The sequence below is a fragment of the Triturus cristatus genome, chromosome 11 (assembly GCF_964204655.1).
Source record: "Triturus cristatus chromosome 11, aTriCri1.1, whole genome shotgun sequence".
NCBI classification, from domain to species: domain Eukaryota; kingdom Metazoa; phylum Chordata; class Amphibia; order Caudata; family Salamandridae; genus Triturus; species Triturus cristatus.
In genome coordinates, this window is record NC_140594.1 from 158,272,532 (window position 1) to 158,288,020 (window position 15,489).

The following is a 15,489-nucleotide window of genomic DNA, read 5'->3' on the forward strand; positions in this document are numbered from 1 at the left end:
ACCCATTCCATTTACGTACATGTAACGTTTGCAATCTTATATACACAGTACATGCAATCAGTAATTTAGGCATCATTACCTTCAGCATTGTTACCTCCCTCCATTGAGTATTCTTCCTGAATAATTGATGGTAATTCACAAATACCTCCCCTATAGGTATTCCACTTTCCCCATTTTATGATCCATTTTTTGGGGCATTCCCTGTGTATGTACACCGTTTTTGCGCCACCATCACTGTGTCCATGCCTTTACACCAAATTGCTGGGGTAGGGGTAGCCACCCCACCTGCGGGCGATGTTCCTTTTTGCTATCATGATACCAAGAGTAGCCCAGGTCTGTTGTATTAAGTTTAGGTCTGTTGCGTGCCAAATATTAAGTAAACAACATTTGGGCTCCCTTGGTACTGAATATCCACTCACCCTCGTGATCAGTGACATGACTGCCTCCCAGCACCCCATCACCATGGGGCAATCCCAGATCGTATGGAAGAATGTACCAATCTCCCCACAACCTCTCAGACATAACAGGCTTTCGAATTTATCAATTTTGCAGAGGGTAGTTCTAGTGTAGTAAATTCTATGAAGAATTTAACAACGGACCCATTTGATTGAACAATTTTCTCTTGTTCAAGTAAAAAAGGTTTCATGCCATGGATGATTCTCAACTGATATTTGGCATTTAGGCCATATTGTTTTTGTGTTTGAGTACGTCGGAGATACTTATAGATTTCAGTGATGGTTGTCCATTGCAGCCTAGTTCGAACAAGGGTGGAGAAAAGGAAAGACAAGTAAAAGCTCTGCTTTGTTGGGATCAAATTTAAAGTGGTGTGCTGTCATCCAAGAGTTTTAGCTAGACGAGAAATATTGGGGGTGGAAAATAAACCTACAAATAAAGTTCACTATCCATGTATTGGTAATTTAATGCACCAGAATCTTTAATGCTACCTCCCTAGGTTTCATAGATCAGGTTTGTGTGCTGATGCTAAAATGGAGCTTTGGAGGACCTCTTGGAGTCTTTATTGTGGAGCAAATACTGCCTACCTTGATCTGTTCTATTGGTTTGTGAGGTAGGATTCAAACCCGTTCAGGACATTATCTTCAAAACCCATTAGGTCTCTTAAAGTTTCTAGTTGAGGTTATCAAAGGGCATTGATTGAATAGAGTCAGCAGCAGACATAATTCACCATTGTCAAGGATTTTCAAGGAATCAGTGATGATATGATGTTGATTGGTTTCTGCTGCAACTAGCTTTAACACTAGCTTGGGAATTATACTGTAGGATGTATTCAGTGACAAACAGTTTTGACTTGATTGTTAACACAGCTCCAAATGGATTTTTGCAAGGAAGGGAGGGGGTACTGGCTACTAGCTATTGAGGTAATTCTGCTCAGTGTATGCATTTTCTTTTAAGGGAGGAGAGTTGTTTTCTACTTTCAGGCAGTCCAGGAACATGCTTTGGAAAAGCGAGAAATTCAGTAAAGTTGACCCAGTGCACTACGTGCATACTTGTATTTTTAGCTTTGGTAGTTATTTTGGGATTTGAGAAAGGAGTGGATAGTTTGAGCGTAGATATTTTTTTTTAAAGGTTAATTATAATTCATCCTTAACCAGAGGCCTATTACTAGTTGTTTTACTGCACCAGCCATGAGGCTGGCTTTTCCCTTTAGTGTTAAAGAAGCTGGCCTAATCCTTGTTTTTTGTGTCAGAGTCTTCCACTTTAAAAATAGGGCCAAAGGCTGGCTAATTTAACTTTTTTCGATTAATTTTTATCCAAATCAATTGACAATTTGAGGCACATAAACCTAGCTTTGACAATATTTTTATAGGATCTTCTGTCAAAGTAAGGATTTTCTAAATTGTTTGTCAAAGTTATTTGATTCTAAATTTGATGAAAAGTGTGTTCTTTTGTTCTAAGGATAATTTTCTTTTCGATTAGTTCACAATAGTACCGAACGACCACTTTCCTGCTCGTAATACTTTTATTTTAGCCTTAATAGTAGTATAAGTGTTTATAATTTCAGACAAGGTGTTATCTTAACTAGTGTTTGAAAGTTTTATATCCTGACATTCCGCAGTCCGAGAGACTGGACGAAATTCATGAGCAGTAGTTAGTTTGATATATATTTTTGTTATCTGGAATATATTTTTTTGTCCTTTTGGTTAAACATTGATCACAGGTTTGGTAAAAGACCTTTAATATAGAATTTTGTACCCACATTTTCGCTTCATAGGAGTGGTACTTATGCCTCAATCAATTTGTTGCTTTTTTCATTTAGTGTCTTAACCTCATATATCCAACAGGCAGAAAAAGCTTCACAAAACGAATGTCTTCAGTGCCGTGCATTTTTTCCTGGAAGCAATAAAACGTGTTATTACGTTTTAGCGGTAACTGTAAATTAATCCTGCGTCATAGTAATTTAAAAGGCGAATAGCATTGTTTGCTGCAGTGCGTTTGACAGATTATTTTACCAAATAGATCTCTGTGCCCTTTGCAAATACCAAGATTGCTTTCATCAACTATAGTTTGGTCTTTTTCACGAAATGTGCAAATATTTCACATGGCCTTCTTCTGCACATGAAGCATTAATTATAGATTCAAATTCTACATGCAATGAAAATTTAGAATGTGTTTATTTCCTCGTTTTCATTGTGCTTTTTATCTTAAATAGGAACTTGTTTGCAAAGTACTTAAAAATAATGAGTCCATGTAAAAAAAAAAGTAATCTATAGGATATAAAATGTACAGTTACACATAATTGTTGATTTTGCTGTACAGTTGTTCAAAAAGGTGAAAGATAATTCTCCTCATCACCTTTTGATTTGGTTTTTGCATGTCTGGCTGTTGAACTATGGTGAAATAGAAGTTGATTGCTTCAGGGTTTTTACCAGCCATGAAGAGGAGACTTATTTAATGTTTTGAGATGCTACGATTGATTACTGAGCTGTTGCTTGACAAAATGAGACTAAACAAACATGGAAACAATTACTTGGATATGTAGTGTTACACTAAAGGGCAACCTTGTTGGAACAGATTCATAATGCTTTTCTTCCGGTGTGCCAAATTATAGACCCACAACTGGCCAATAATATGTGCTACAACTGTATAATTTGAAAGCTTAATATGGATTACTTATTATTATTCTTTTATTTCTTTCAGAAACTGTTTTACAATTAAGCAAGAAAGATGAACAATGTGCACTTATTACCTCTGAATTAACAGCATTAAAGTCTCAGTTTGCAGGTGAGGTTTTATGGTTATGCAGTATGTTGTTTGTTTGCGCTGTTAAAAAAGCTGCCTTTAGAACTGATTTAATTAAATGGTCTTATTGCTGAAACACATCCCGGAATTTTTAACTGATAATAACTGTAAGCTTAGTACCATCCGACTCTATTTACATGTAAACATTTACACAAAAAACATTGTCTTAGTAATCTAACTTTATACTGACTTTTGCAGCGTTTGGGTTGTTTATTGCTGTGATGTTTTTTTTAGGAGTATTTATAGGATTTGATGATCATTTTACATTGTAACATTCGGAATACACAAAGATTATGGTGGTACAGCACGTAGAAGATCTGCATGATATTTTTCATTTTCAAATAAACGACACTGTAATTTAAAGTGGTTTCCAATCGTTTGAAAATTAGACTGTGTTTGAAGGAGAAAACTCAAGTAAACCATCCAATAGTTAGAACTTGTAAACTTCATACTTTTTGAGGTTATGTTATCGTTGGAATAACAACATAAAGAAAACCAGGGTCAAAGTCAATGAGCCTTTACACTTTGTACATAAGCATCCTGAGAAAAGCGTGAGAAAAACAGAAAGTGAACAGTATCGTTGGTAATGAATCCCATCAGCCACTAAAAATAGAGTACATCATCATTTAGGATTCAATCATACACTTCCCTCCAGTTCACGAGGGCTGTAGAATGTATGAACAAAGAAGAAGAATTAAATTCTAATCTTTAGGTTTTTTATGATGTCGCTAAACAGAAGTTTAAGTGGAGTTGATGGTCTAAGCAGTGCAAAAAAACGAAACCAGTGAGTGCAAATGTTAAAAACATCTAGATGGTCAGAACAAACATTTTATTAATAACTGACCAAGTGATGAGACTAAAAAACAGTGCAAAAGCAGTTTGACAAAATAACTGCCTATGTCCTAAATTTGACTGTATTTAGGACATAGGCAGTTATTTTGTCAAACTGCTTTTGCACTGTTTTTTAGTCTCATCACTTGGTCAGTTATTAATAAAATGTTTGTTCTGACCATCTAGATGTTTTTAACATTTGCACTCACTGGTTTCGTTTTTTTGCACTGCTTAGACCATCAACTCCACTTAAACTTCTGTTTAGCGACATCATAAAAAACCTAAAGATTAGAATTTAATTCTTCTTCTTTGTTCATACATTATACAGCCCTCGTGGACTGGAGGGAAGTGTATGATTGAATCCTAAATGATGATGTACGCTATTTTTAGTGGCTGATGGGATTCATTACCAATGATACTGTTCACTTTCTGTTTTTCTCCCTCTTTTCTCAGGATGCTTATGTACAAAGTGTAAAGGCTCATTGACTTTGACCCTGGTTTTCTTTATGTTGTTATTGCATACAAGGTAGAGGGATTGGCAACTGCAGGGTCGGTAAATATTTTTTCCCTTGGACCCCCCCCCCCCCCCCCCCAAAAAGTTTTTGTTGTATGTTATCGTTGGCTCACATATTGACTCAAAACAAAGTTGAGAGAAATTGATCAGGGGGGACGGGATATATAATTACAATCCTTTAACCTATGAATAGTACACAGCATTTGGATGGCCATGCCGAGAAACATCGCTGGCATCATGGCAGCCTCCTTGGTGAACTTTACCATCTTACTTACAGGGTTCAGCAGCCATGCCATCAATAGTTACCATACAATGTCTTAATCTTGCTGAACTGCAGCAGTATTATACATGTGTGCAAGCTTCCCTTTGAACCATCTTCTCATGAAAATAACAATAGCACTTAAGAATGTGGTAAATATATCCATTACTCTGTCGTTTTACTTTCCCAACTGGTTGGGATTTACCTGGCAAAACACAAAAAAGGTTCCATAAGAGAATGCTGCCACTTGTGTACCAATGTATTTGGGTGCACAGTCAGCTCCTTGGCTTTAGTGTCCTTAATGCCACATGTTTATCTCTTTTACCGATATAATGCAGGATCTAAGTATACATTTATCAGGCATTTCCTCCCTTTGAGCAAGGCTGTAGTGTTTTCCTTTCTGAAAGTGGCATGTTTTTTACTTTATCAATTTCTAATTGACTTAATGAAGCACTTGTTTTACTCTGCCAAGCATACTGTTGGTTGAGAACCACCTGTCTGCATCCAGGAAATGATCAATATAGAATAAGACCTTGGACTTGTGATCAAGATGTGAACTGCTTATGCAGAAATTGCCAATGGGTGAGGTGACTGAGTCCGCACCATGTTACCACGGGTTGCTAACTTCCTCCCTGCAGAGTCCTTGATTGGCCATATAACAGCTTTAGTGCGTGCGGTATACAACAGCTAACATCCACCGCACTACCTTCAAAGTGTTTTGAGCGTCAACGGATCACCCACCATACTGGAAAAGAAAATGTTTCTGGTGTTCTCAGAAATATTTTCTTTTCTTAAATCAAAGTTTATACACGTGGTAAGTGTGTGCTGATGTCACAGCAGGATAAAAGTGAAAGTAGGCAGCACTAATGGTGTGGTCCGCTTTCATCTTGATTGGTGTAAGGAGCAATTCATCTGCCCCCAAGAATCTTTCAACACAAGAAAAGGCAGCATTGGAAAAGGTCAAATGTCTCTAGTTGAACCCTGCTTGGGGGTCGCACCAGACACAATTTCCAAGCAGGGATCCACTCCTCTAGACACCAGGGATACTTCCCACCCCCTGGCATGGGCAAGTGCTTTCTGGGTCGTGTTGGTGGCCAGGCTTGCCAGCTGCCCCGTCCTGGCACCGGCTTCACTGGGCACCGGCTTTTCTGGGCACAGGTCTGTACCTGGTGAAAGCAGGCCCTGTGTCTATGGACCCAGTCCAGAGACACTGAGTTTCTTGTAATAGTTGTGAGTAGTATTTCCCTATGGGTTGTATCCCTCCCCAAGTGAATTATCTGAGTGGGCTACAGCCACTTCTGAGAATAGTCTAAGAGTATAAAGGTCCAATGGTGAATAATATGTAGTTTTCAGAAATTCGAGATCTGCTCCTCCATCCAATTGTATGGAGTTAAGGCCCTGAAAAGTTGGTTTTCTAGTAAACATAAGTGTCAGGGTTACACTTTAATAATAATACTGAAAGCCATGTACGAAACAAGATTACGGAGAATGTTGTACCACATATTGATAACAATCTCTTTTGTTTCCTTTCGACTTAAACTGTTTTGTAGAAATGTGTTAAAGCATACTTTGTGAAATATTTAGCTATACACATTTGTAATTAGACTGACTACTTGCCTATGACTTACATTCATTTACTGTTTAAATGTAATCATAAGACTTGTATTGATTGTTCACAGATGGATTCGTAGTAGTAATTTGTGAGCGAATTTTAGTCTCACTTAGTATGGTGATAACTTAGTACTTGCCTGTAGTTTACTTCTTTAATTGTAATGCAGTATTCATACTACTTTAGTCCACTGAAAACCACAAGCTGCTCATCTGGTATCTTATCTACATTTCAATGAGATGTATTGTAAACATGTATGTTTTTGTCAGTGGAAAGACACTGCACTCATGATATTAAATTTTTCCTTCCATAGTGTAGGTAGTGCTTCAGATGAGATATTACAAAATTTGCAAATTAAGGGTTTTTTGTCTTTCACTTAGAAATGGAGCGATCACTTAAAGAAGCAGAGGAAAATGAACAACATTTACATGCATCTAAAGCAAAACTTGAAAAGCAAATATCTGAAATGATTACCTCTTCAGGGGACAGTTCTGCCCAGCTTTCTAAGATGAATGAAGAATTGCAAGCTAAAGAAAGGTAAGTCGGTGCAGTCCTTATTTTGAATTGTTGGACATTTTGTCTTTATATTGCTTTGCGATGCTCACAAACATTTTGTTTTTTAGATGAAGGCTATAGTCTAGACCTTAAAGTTCTAACATGAGTAGCAATGGAAAATTGTCTCACTCTTTCATTCCAACCGTTAGATGGCATTTACAAGAGAACGAGTGTTTGCTGGTCTAAACTGTTGTACAGTCTGTGCAGGTGCCAATAAACACACACATTCTAAAGCATCTACAACCCAAAAGGAATTAGAAGTTTCTTAAGGCCGCACAAAATATTCTTTTGAAAGCACTCTACCAGGTACCAGTAAAATAAAAAATCCAATTCAAAACCCACTGCACACACAGAACGCATAAATACAGGCCTGCAAGACCTGGTTACCTACTAAACCACAACCAGGACCTTATATCAATATCCACCTGACGGTTAGAATTCAACCTTTACAAACAATGTAGCTGCGCCAAAGTGTTTTCCAAATTTAGAAAGCACAGGTTTCCAAGACAAGAAAATTGCCAAAGCTCTATGATTGCACAAATGGCCTAAAGAGAGCCTTGTTCGTGTAGGGCTTCCTCCAAAGGCTTTTTAGATATTTGAGTACCCCATAAATGAGCCCACTCTGTTTGAAAACATTTCTGTAATCTCTTCCTGACTAGGAATAGTGCTAAAGTCACTAAGCAAATGGGTACACAATCATAATGAACCAATCGGAGAAAAAGATTCTGCTCAAAATTGACGAAGGTAGTGCTATGAACGTGTACACAAGGTGAACATGTTGGAGCTTAGCAAAACACCAGAGTAAATGTTTTGTAAACCTGTTTACCTTGCTGTCTTGTGAAATTTGGAGTTCACTCCATAGATTTGTTATTGAACCCTCACAACTCTTCATGCCTTTATAAATAACCAATGTGTGAGATTAATCAGCCTGTACATACAATTTAAAAAATATCCAACCATCAATGCTTAAATCAAAGCCCTCAAGGGGAAAGATTACTTAAACTTACGACTTTAAGGTTAAAGGAATGTCTTCTGTAAGTTAGAACTACAGCAGTGTGCGTCTATAATTTTCTCTACACAAAAAATGCCCTAACAGAAGCACCTACCAAATACTTTTGCAACTGCAAACACCACAAACATTCATATCTGATGTCAAAATCATTGCTATCGGGATATATATTCATTCTTGTGCAAAGAATTGGCAAATTTGTCTTCATAAAGCATTTATGCATGCTTTCTAATGATTTGATTGATCATTAGTTGATTATTTGTGAACCAATTCATAAGCAAAGTGGACAAACCCACTAGTAAAGACGGCTCAGTTATGGTTTTTGAGTGCCAGAAAATCACTAGGTTTGTTAAAAGAACCCTCACCCACCAACCTAGTTGGTGACATGCTTCATCATAGGGTTCCCAACTGGGTAGCCGAGTGCCAACCGGTTGTGATTCAACACCTGGATTACAGCGGAGTGGGATTGGTGTTGTGTGAAGAGGAAATTCTGGAAAAGTGGTGCAAGTTAAAAATGTCTCAGGGAATCTTTACTGTCCGATTTTTTTTATTCCCAGCGGCCCAGGACAAGGTTAAAAGATAACCGAATAGGGACACCCTCAAGAATAATTGATCTTAGTTATCCAAGGGTCAACATGTTTCAGCCTCTTGAAAAATGGGTTTGGAGGCTTTCTTCAGGACCAGACTATGTGAAAAAAAGAGTGGTATTGTGTATTTTTTTATTTTTTAGCAGACTTGTTTTATAGACCAGGTCAAATGGCAGAAATTGTTTGCCACGTTGGCTTGCAACTGAGATATTGATATGGTGGAAAGCAAAAGGCATTATGTGTAATCTCAGTAGTGCTAGTCTAATGGACTCTCTAGTGTTGGTAAAAGCCAGCGTTCATCGCTCTCCAAAGGTGGAACAACAACTGTTGTAGAGCAGGCTGTTTATCCAGTATTGGGGTATCTTTCATAGATTCAGATGCCTGACTCAATCCCCGTTGTCGAGATGGGAGTACCGCGGTAACATTATGAAGTAGTATTTAAAATGATTGCATAGACTATAATGGCCGTGATAGCCCAAAAAATCAAGAGAAGGGAGGAAGAAGCAGTGATTCATTCTGCTTCCATGCTGAATAGTTTGTAATCAAAATAGAATGAACCACGTATCTTGAAAAAGCCAGGGTCTATAAGTGTTGTACAAAGGCCCTCATACACTCTAACCCGTGGGCAGCGGTATATCTTGGTTCTCCGCTTGAGAAGGTTAGCGATTGGTTTTATCATTGGGTCCTTTTCCTCCTGAGTTTCCCATTCTCCAGGCAGTCAGCCTTCCTCCACCTGGAGGGAAACCATCTGGTTCTTTGACTGTCGTGATTTCAATAGTCAGAGTGTATGAGGGTCAATGGGGAGGAGCTGGTACCCTGTGTTGATCATTGCTTCCTTACGCGTCTCGCACCAGTGGCCGCGGCCTTACGCTGTCATCCTACTTGGATGACTGGCTACTGAAGGTATCAACAGTGAGTCAGGCAGCCAGAACAACGAATGCTTGCCTCCAGGTATTCAGCAAACTAGGGTTGACAGTGAACAGAAAGAACTCTTCATTTCTTCCCAGTCAGATAACACAATTTCTGTGAGCCAGGTTGGATACAATCTAATACAAAGCCTTCCTATTGGACGAACAGCAGGCACATCTACGGCAGCTGGCTATGATCATCGCAAGAAGAAAGTCCATTTCACTTAGAAGGTACAAGTTGCTCCAAGGAATGTACTCATCAGCAGTCAACCTAGTGCAGTTAGCCAGGCTCAAGATGAAACATCTCGAGGAAGAGCTTCAGAAACAATGGCTGCAAACATCAGGATCCTTTGAAGATACCATTCGAATAACCCTGGACATGAAAGCAGCGATTCAACGGTGGTGTCACGGACCAAACCTTTCGAAAGTCCTCACTTTTCTGCAAGAAATTCCAAACTATGGCCTGACAACGGGTGCCTCCATGGAAGGCTGGGAAGGCCACTTGCCGAACCTCTAATTCCAAAGCAATTGATCCAATTCTCAAAAGCAAAGGCATATTAACAGCCTGGAGCGGAAAGCCATATTCCTTTCCTTACCAACCTTTCCGCCAAGAATAGCAGGCGCCTCTGTACTGGTCCATGCGGACAATACAACCAGTATGTTCTACATAAACCAGGGGGAACCAAAGCTCTCATGCTTTTGCAGGAAGCGCAATAACTATGGAACTTGACAACAGAGCATAGAATATCTCTCAGGGCCGAGCATGTTCCAGGCTTGCACAATACATTAGCGGATGCTCTCAGCCCAGCTACAGACAGTTGCCACGAATGGGAACTCAACCAATCCCAACTGGACGGGGTATTTGCACTGTGGGGAAAACCAACGCTGGACTTGTTACTACAGACATCAACGCCAACTGCCAGTACTGTGCCAGTACTTTGCCAGCAGATTCCCCCTCCCGGACTCTCAGGGCAATACCATTTTGATGCGATGGTCAGGGATATATGCCTACGCTTTTCCCCCATTTCATTGATTCCCAGAGTGTTGACCAAAATGAAGTTGGAGCTTTGCCAAATAATACTCATTGCTCCCAGGTAACCTAGGCAACACTGGTTCCCGGAATTTCTTCATCTTTCAGAAGCCAGACTTCCACCTCTGCAGATGCTCCCCTCTCTTCTGACCAGGGACAACGGTCAGGTGTGCCATCCGACCCCAGAGTCTCTGCACTTGCATGCCTGGCTCCTGAGTTCCTAGAATTTATGGACATGAACATTTTGTACGAATGTAGAGACATCCTTTCAAAGTCCAGAGCTCTAAGTACCAACAAAAAGTACAAGCTGAAATGGAAAAAGTTTTGTTTCTGGTGCCAGCAAAATGGCATCCATCCATTTCAAACATCCCCGCAACAGATTTTTATCATAATTCCTCTCCTTGGCAAAATCTGATTTAGCTTTCGCCTCAGTTAAAGTGTATCTAGCCTCCATCTCTCATTATAGAAGAGCGTCCAGTGCCACCTCTCTTTGTGCCTCAAGCCTGGTCAAGCAATTTATGAAGGGACTTTTCCGCACTTTTCCTCCGGTGCGAGCACCTCCCCCGGAATGGAATCTTAGTCCTTGCACAACTTCTGAAACAACCGTTCGAGCCAATTCATAAAGCTGAGTTGAAATCCCTGACATGGAAAGCTGTTCTTTTGCTGGCCCTCACCTCAGCCAGAAGGGTGAGTGAAATTCAAGTGTTCACCATCAAGAAGCCCTTTCTACTGCTCAAGAAAAGATGCTGTGATTTTAAGGAGTAATCCTATGTTTATTCCTAAAGTACCGTCTCAATTCGATCATAATGAGCTGGTCATACTCCGGTCCTTCTTCCTGCAACCATCAACGCCTGCAGAGCAACCATTACATACGCTTGATGTTGAAAGTTGCCTTAACTTCTACCTTCAGAGAACGAAGGACATTCGGAAAACTGATCCATTATTAGTGGCCTACAGTCAAGGCAGAGAAGGGACTGCAATAACGAAAGCCACTTTCGCAAGATGGATATCGGCGGCTATAAAGTTCTGTCACATCAAAGCTGACAAACCTTTGGAACGAAGAACAAAAGCTCACTCCACCAGAGCAGTTGCCACATGGGCTACACTCTTCGCAGGAGTGGCTTTAGAAAAAAGTTGTCGTGCTGCAACCTGGGGGACCACTCATACCTTCACGCATTACTACTGCCTGGAGTCTGCGTAGGATGCAGATGCAGCTGTGGGCCAGGAGGTGATTCGTCACCTCTTCCATTAAGGTAAGCCTCTTTCTTACTCTTAGAAGGAGTCTTTCTTCTCACGGTGATTTCATAAGCTCATGTATTCATGATTATGTGAATTATAACGGACTAAGGGATATTATAAGTTATGTTATTGTTTTCTTGTCTCTTGTTGCTACTCTGTACGTGAAAATGCGAGTTTATAAGAAATAAGTTAATTTTTTCTTGTGTATATGTCCTATACATTTGTTCTTTCATACTTTTATCTAAAGGTACAAAAAAAAAAAAACAAGAATAAGGGGGAGAAAAGAGACATAGGCATATCTTTACATGTATCTTCTATATTGTTTCAAATTTTGGGTTCTCCATACTGTAGACGTCTCCTACCATCCGCAACAGACAAGATAATATTGGATGTTACTGCTTGCTATTTTGATTCAGGCATGTGAATCTATGAAAGATATCTCAATACTGGATAAGAAAATAAGTTGCTTACCTGTAACTACAGGTTCGAGGCATATGAGCTGCAGATTGTACACTTAGCATAGGTCGCCATCTGGTGTTGGGCCCGGATGTTTGCAGTTTGTTTTTCTTCTTGGACAGTCTTTGGAAGTCACGAGTTTGGTGACTCCTCCTTCGGTCCGTACTGCGCATGGGCTTCGGCTCCATCCTCAGATTGTTTTTTTTCCGCCATCGGGCTCGGATGTGATACTTCGTGCTCCGGCTTCGAACTTCTACGGTTCCAGCCTCGACGGAAAATCCTCGATTCTTCGAGTTCCTTCATCATCTTCATCTCTCGAAGCGGCACTTTTCTCCATCCCGTACATCGACACCGGCCTTCGGGCCCTCCGCGACTCCGGTCCCGGCCGATGGAAAGGACTCCGTTCAAAAAGTGCCCAAAATGTGGGTCTAAATTTCCCCACACCGACCTCCATCAGGTGTGTAACCTTTGCCTCTCTCCGGAACACGAGGCTAGAGACTGCCCCGCCTGCAAGTCTTTTCGATCGAAGAAGACCATCCGAGATCGAAGAGCTCGACGCACCATGGCGCACTCATCCTCGGCAGCTCCACCGGACATCTTCGGAGACGACGCCGAAGCTTCGGGGCAAACACACACCGAGCAGGAGGAAGACGCCGTCAGCGCTTCCGAGGCCGACGACTCCGACGTGGAGGACGTTACACCAGCGCAGCGGGCCGTGAGTACTATGCCCCCTCCCACCCCCGCGCCGAAAACCAAAGAGACTCAGGTTACTCCCTCGCCTGCCGGCCTGGGCAAAACCAAAACCAAAACTTCGATCACCCCACCTTCGGGCCCGGTGTCGAAGCACCCAAAGTCTCATGGCAGCTCGGGATCGAGCCAGCCGACACCCGGTGCCGAAAAACAGCATCCGGCACCGAAGACTGCAAAATCCAGCTCGACTCCGAAACCACCGGTGCCGAAGCCTGGACACTCGGTGCCGACCAAACACAAACACAAATCTGTCGGCACCGACGCTCCGGCGCCGAAACATCATTCGACGCCGAAACACCCGGAGACCTCAAAAAAGCATGGCGCACACAGACCATCGAAACCCCCGGTTCCGAAATCACCGGTGCCGACAGACGACTCGACACCGTTGGCTCTGTTTACACCAGACCCTTTACAAAAGACTTTGTCCAAAGATCCAAAGACTGGGCTTTTGACTTTAACTACCAAGAAAAGACGCCTTGATGCTCCGGCTCTTCCTCCTCCACCCAAAAGGAAGGACTCTGCTACTTCTCCCCTCAGAGTGCCCTCCCCACCACCGCCTCCCCTACCCACTCCACCTCCTCCACCGCCTCCACCTCACAGGGCTCCGCCACCTTTACCTCACTACGATCCGGCCCCATCCCCAGATCCGGATGATGGGGATCCGGACAATTACCCGGCGGACGCCCCAATGGATCCCACTCCACCAGGGACCCCAGATCCATGGGAGGATTACAATAACCCTGATATACCCAATGTACCTCAGGACGACCTATACCCATCAAGGCCGTCTCCTCCAGAGGACTCCTTAGGGTTTCATCATTTAGTGCAGAGAGCAGCACACTACCATGGGGTGGACATGCACAGTGAACCAGTAGAAGAAGACTTCCTACTGGATACATTTGATATACAAGACAAATCTACTTCCATTTTACCCATGCTTAAGGGTGTCACCAAGCACGCTACAGAGGTGTTCAAAGACCCTGTCAGAGCCAGAGTACTGAACCCTAGAATAGAGAAGAAGTACAAGGCGGCACCCACAGACCCTGCTTACATCAAGGGCCCTGCTCCCCTAGATTCCCTAGTTGTCTCCACAGCTAGAAAGCGGGCTAACTCCCAATCCTCAGGAGATGCCCCACCGCCAGACAAAGAATCTAAACTTCTGGACGCGTCTGGTAAACGCACCGCCTCCCAAGCTGCAAACATGTGGCGCATTGCAAACACACAAGCACTGCTTGCGCGATATGATAGAGCACACTATGACGAACTAGAGGCTCTTATGCAGCACCTTCCAGAAAAATACAAGCACAAGGCTCATGACCTTATACAGGAGGGTAAACTAATCACAAACACCTCCATTAAGTGTGCCCTCGATGCAGCCGACACTGCTTCTAGGGCCATAAATACCAGTGTCCTGCTTCGCCGCCACGCCTGGCTCAGGATCTCAGGGTTCAAACCTGAAGTCCAGGCATCCATACTCAATCACCCCTTTGACCAGGAAACACTCTTTGGGCCAAAGGTAGACGAAGCGCTCGAAAAGATGAAGAAAGACACAGACACAGCAAAGTCTATGGGGGCACTCCAAACACAAGCCTCCAAACGTTCCTTTCGACGCTCGTCCTTTCGTGGCACAGGTAGAGGCTCCTCCACCGATAACGCCTCTACCTCCTACAAGTCCCCTCCTCAAAATACCTTTTCAAAGGGCAATCAGAGAGGTGGTTACAGGGGTAACAACAATAAGGGCAGGGGCAAAACCAACAACACCCGTTCTGCCACCCCCCCCGCACAATGACTCCCCTCCGCTCCCCCCAGACCATTCCACTCCGGTCGGGGGCAGACTACAAAACTTTATCCACGTATGGGAGTCCATAACATCGGACAAATGGGTGACCCAAATCATTCGGTCAGGGTACTGTCTAGAGCTAACATCTACCCCACCCAATATCCCACCAAGGCACCGTCCAATGTCTCAAGAACATTCCACACTGCTCAAACAAGAGGTACTTTCACTCCTGCAAAAACATGCTATAGAGCAGGTCCCCGTCAACCAACGAAATCTAGGGGTCTACTCTCTATATTTCTTAATACCAAAGAGAGACGAGACCCTCAGACCCATTCTGGACCTCCGGCCTCTAAATGCCTACATACACTCAGACCATTTTCACATGGTCACTCTACAACAAGTCCTCCCACTCCTCTGCCAGGGAGACTTTCTCACAACCTTGGATCTGAAAGACGCATACTTTCACATTCCAATACACCCCTCTCACAGGAAATACCTCAGGTTCGTGGTGGACGGGCAACATTACCAATTCACGGTTCTCCCCTTCGGGGTCACCACCGCACCACGGGTGTTTACCAAATGCCTAGCAGTAGTAGCAGCACACCTCAGACGTCAACATATTCACGTCTTCCCTTACCTAGACGACTGGCTGATAAAAGCCGCGTCCTACGACCAATGTGTGCAGCATACAAACAGCACCATCC

General features: G+C 42.4%; 1 protein-coding gene across 14 annotated transcripts in view; it reads left to right on the top strand.

The window, feature by feature from the left end:
* The window catches only part of CLIP1 (CAP-Gly domain containing linker protein 1), a 712,474-nt gene that overhangs the window by 310,793 nt on the left and 386,192 nt on the right, over nt 1–15,489 (top strand). For all 14 annotated transcript variants that reach the window (XM_085636018.1, XM_085636008.1, XM_085636009.1 and 11 more), the window contains 2 exons: nt 3,157–3,240; nt 6,852–7,008. In XM_085636018.1, coding sequence (XP_085492144.1) covers nt 3,157–3,240; nt 6,852–7,008 — 241 coding nt within the window. The remainder of the gene's footprint in view (nt 1–3,156; nt 3,241–6,851; nt 7,009–15,489) is intronic.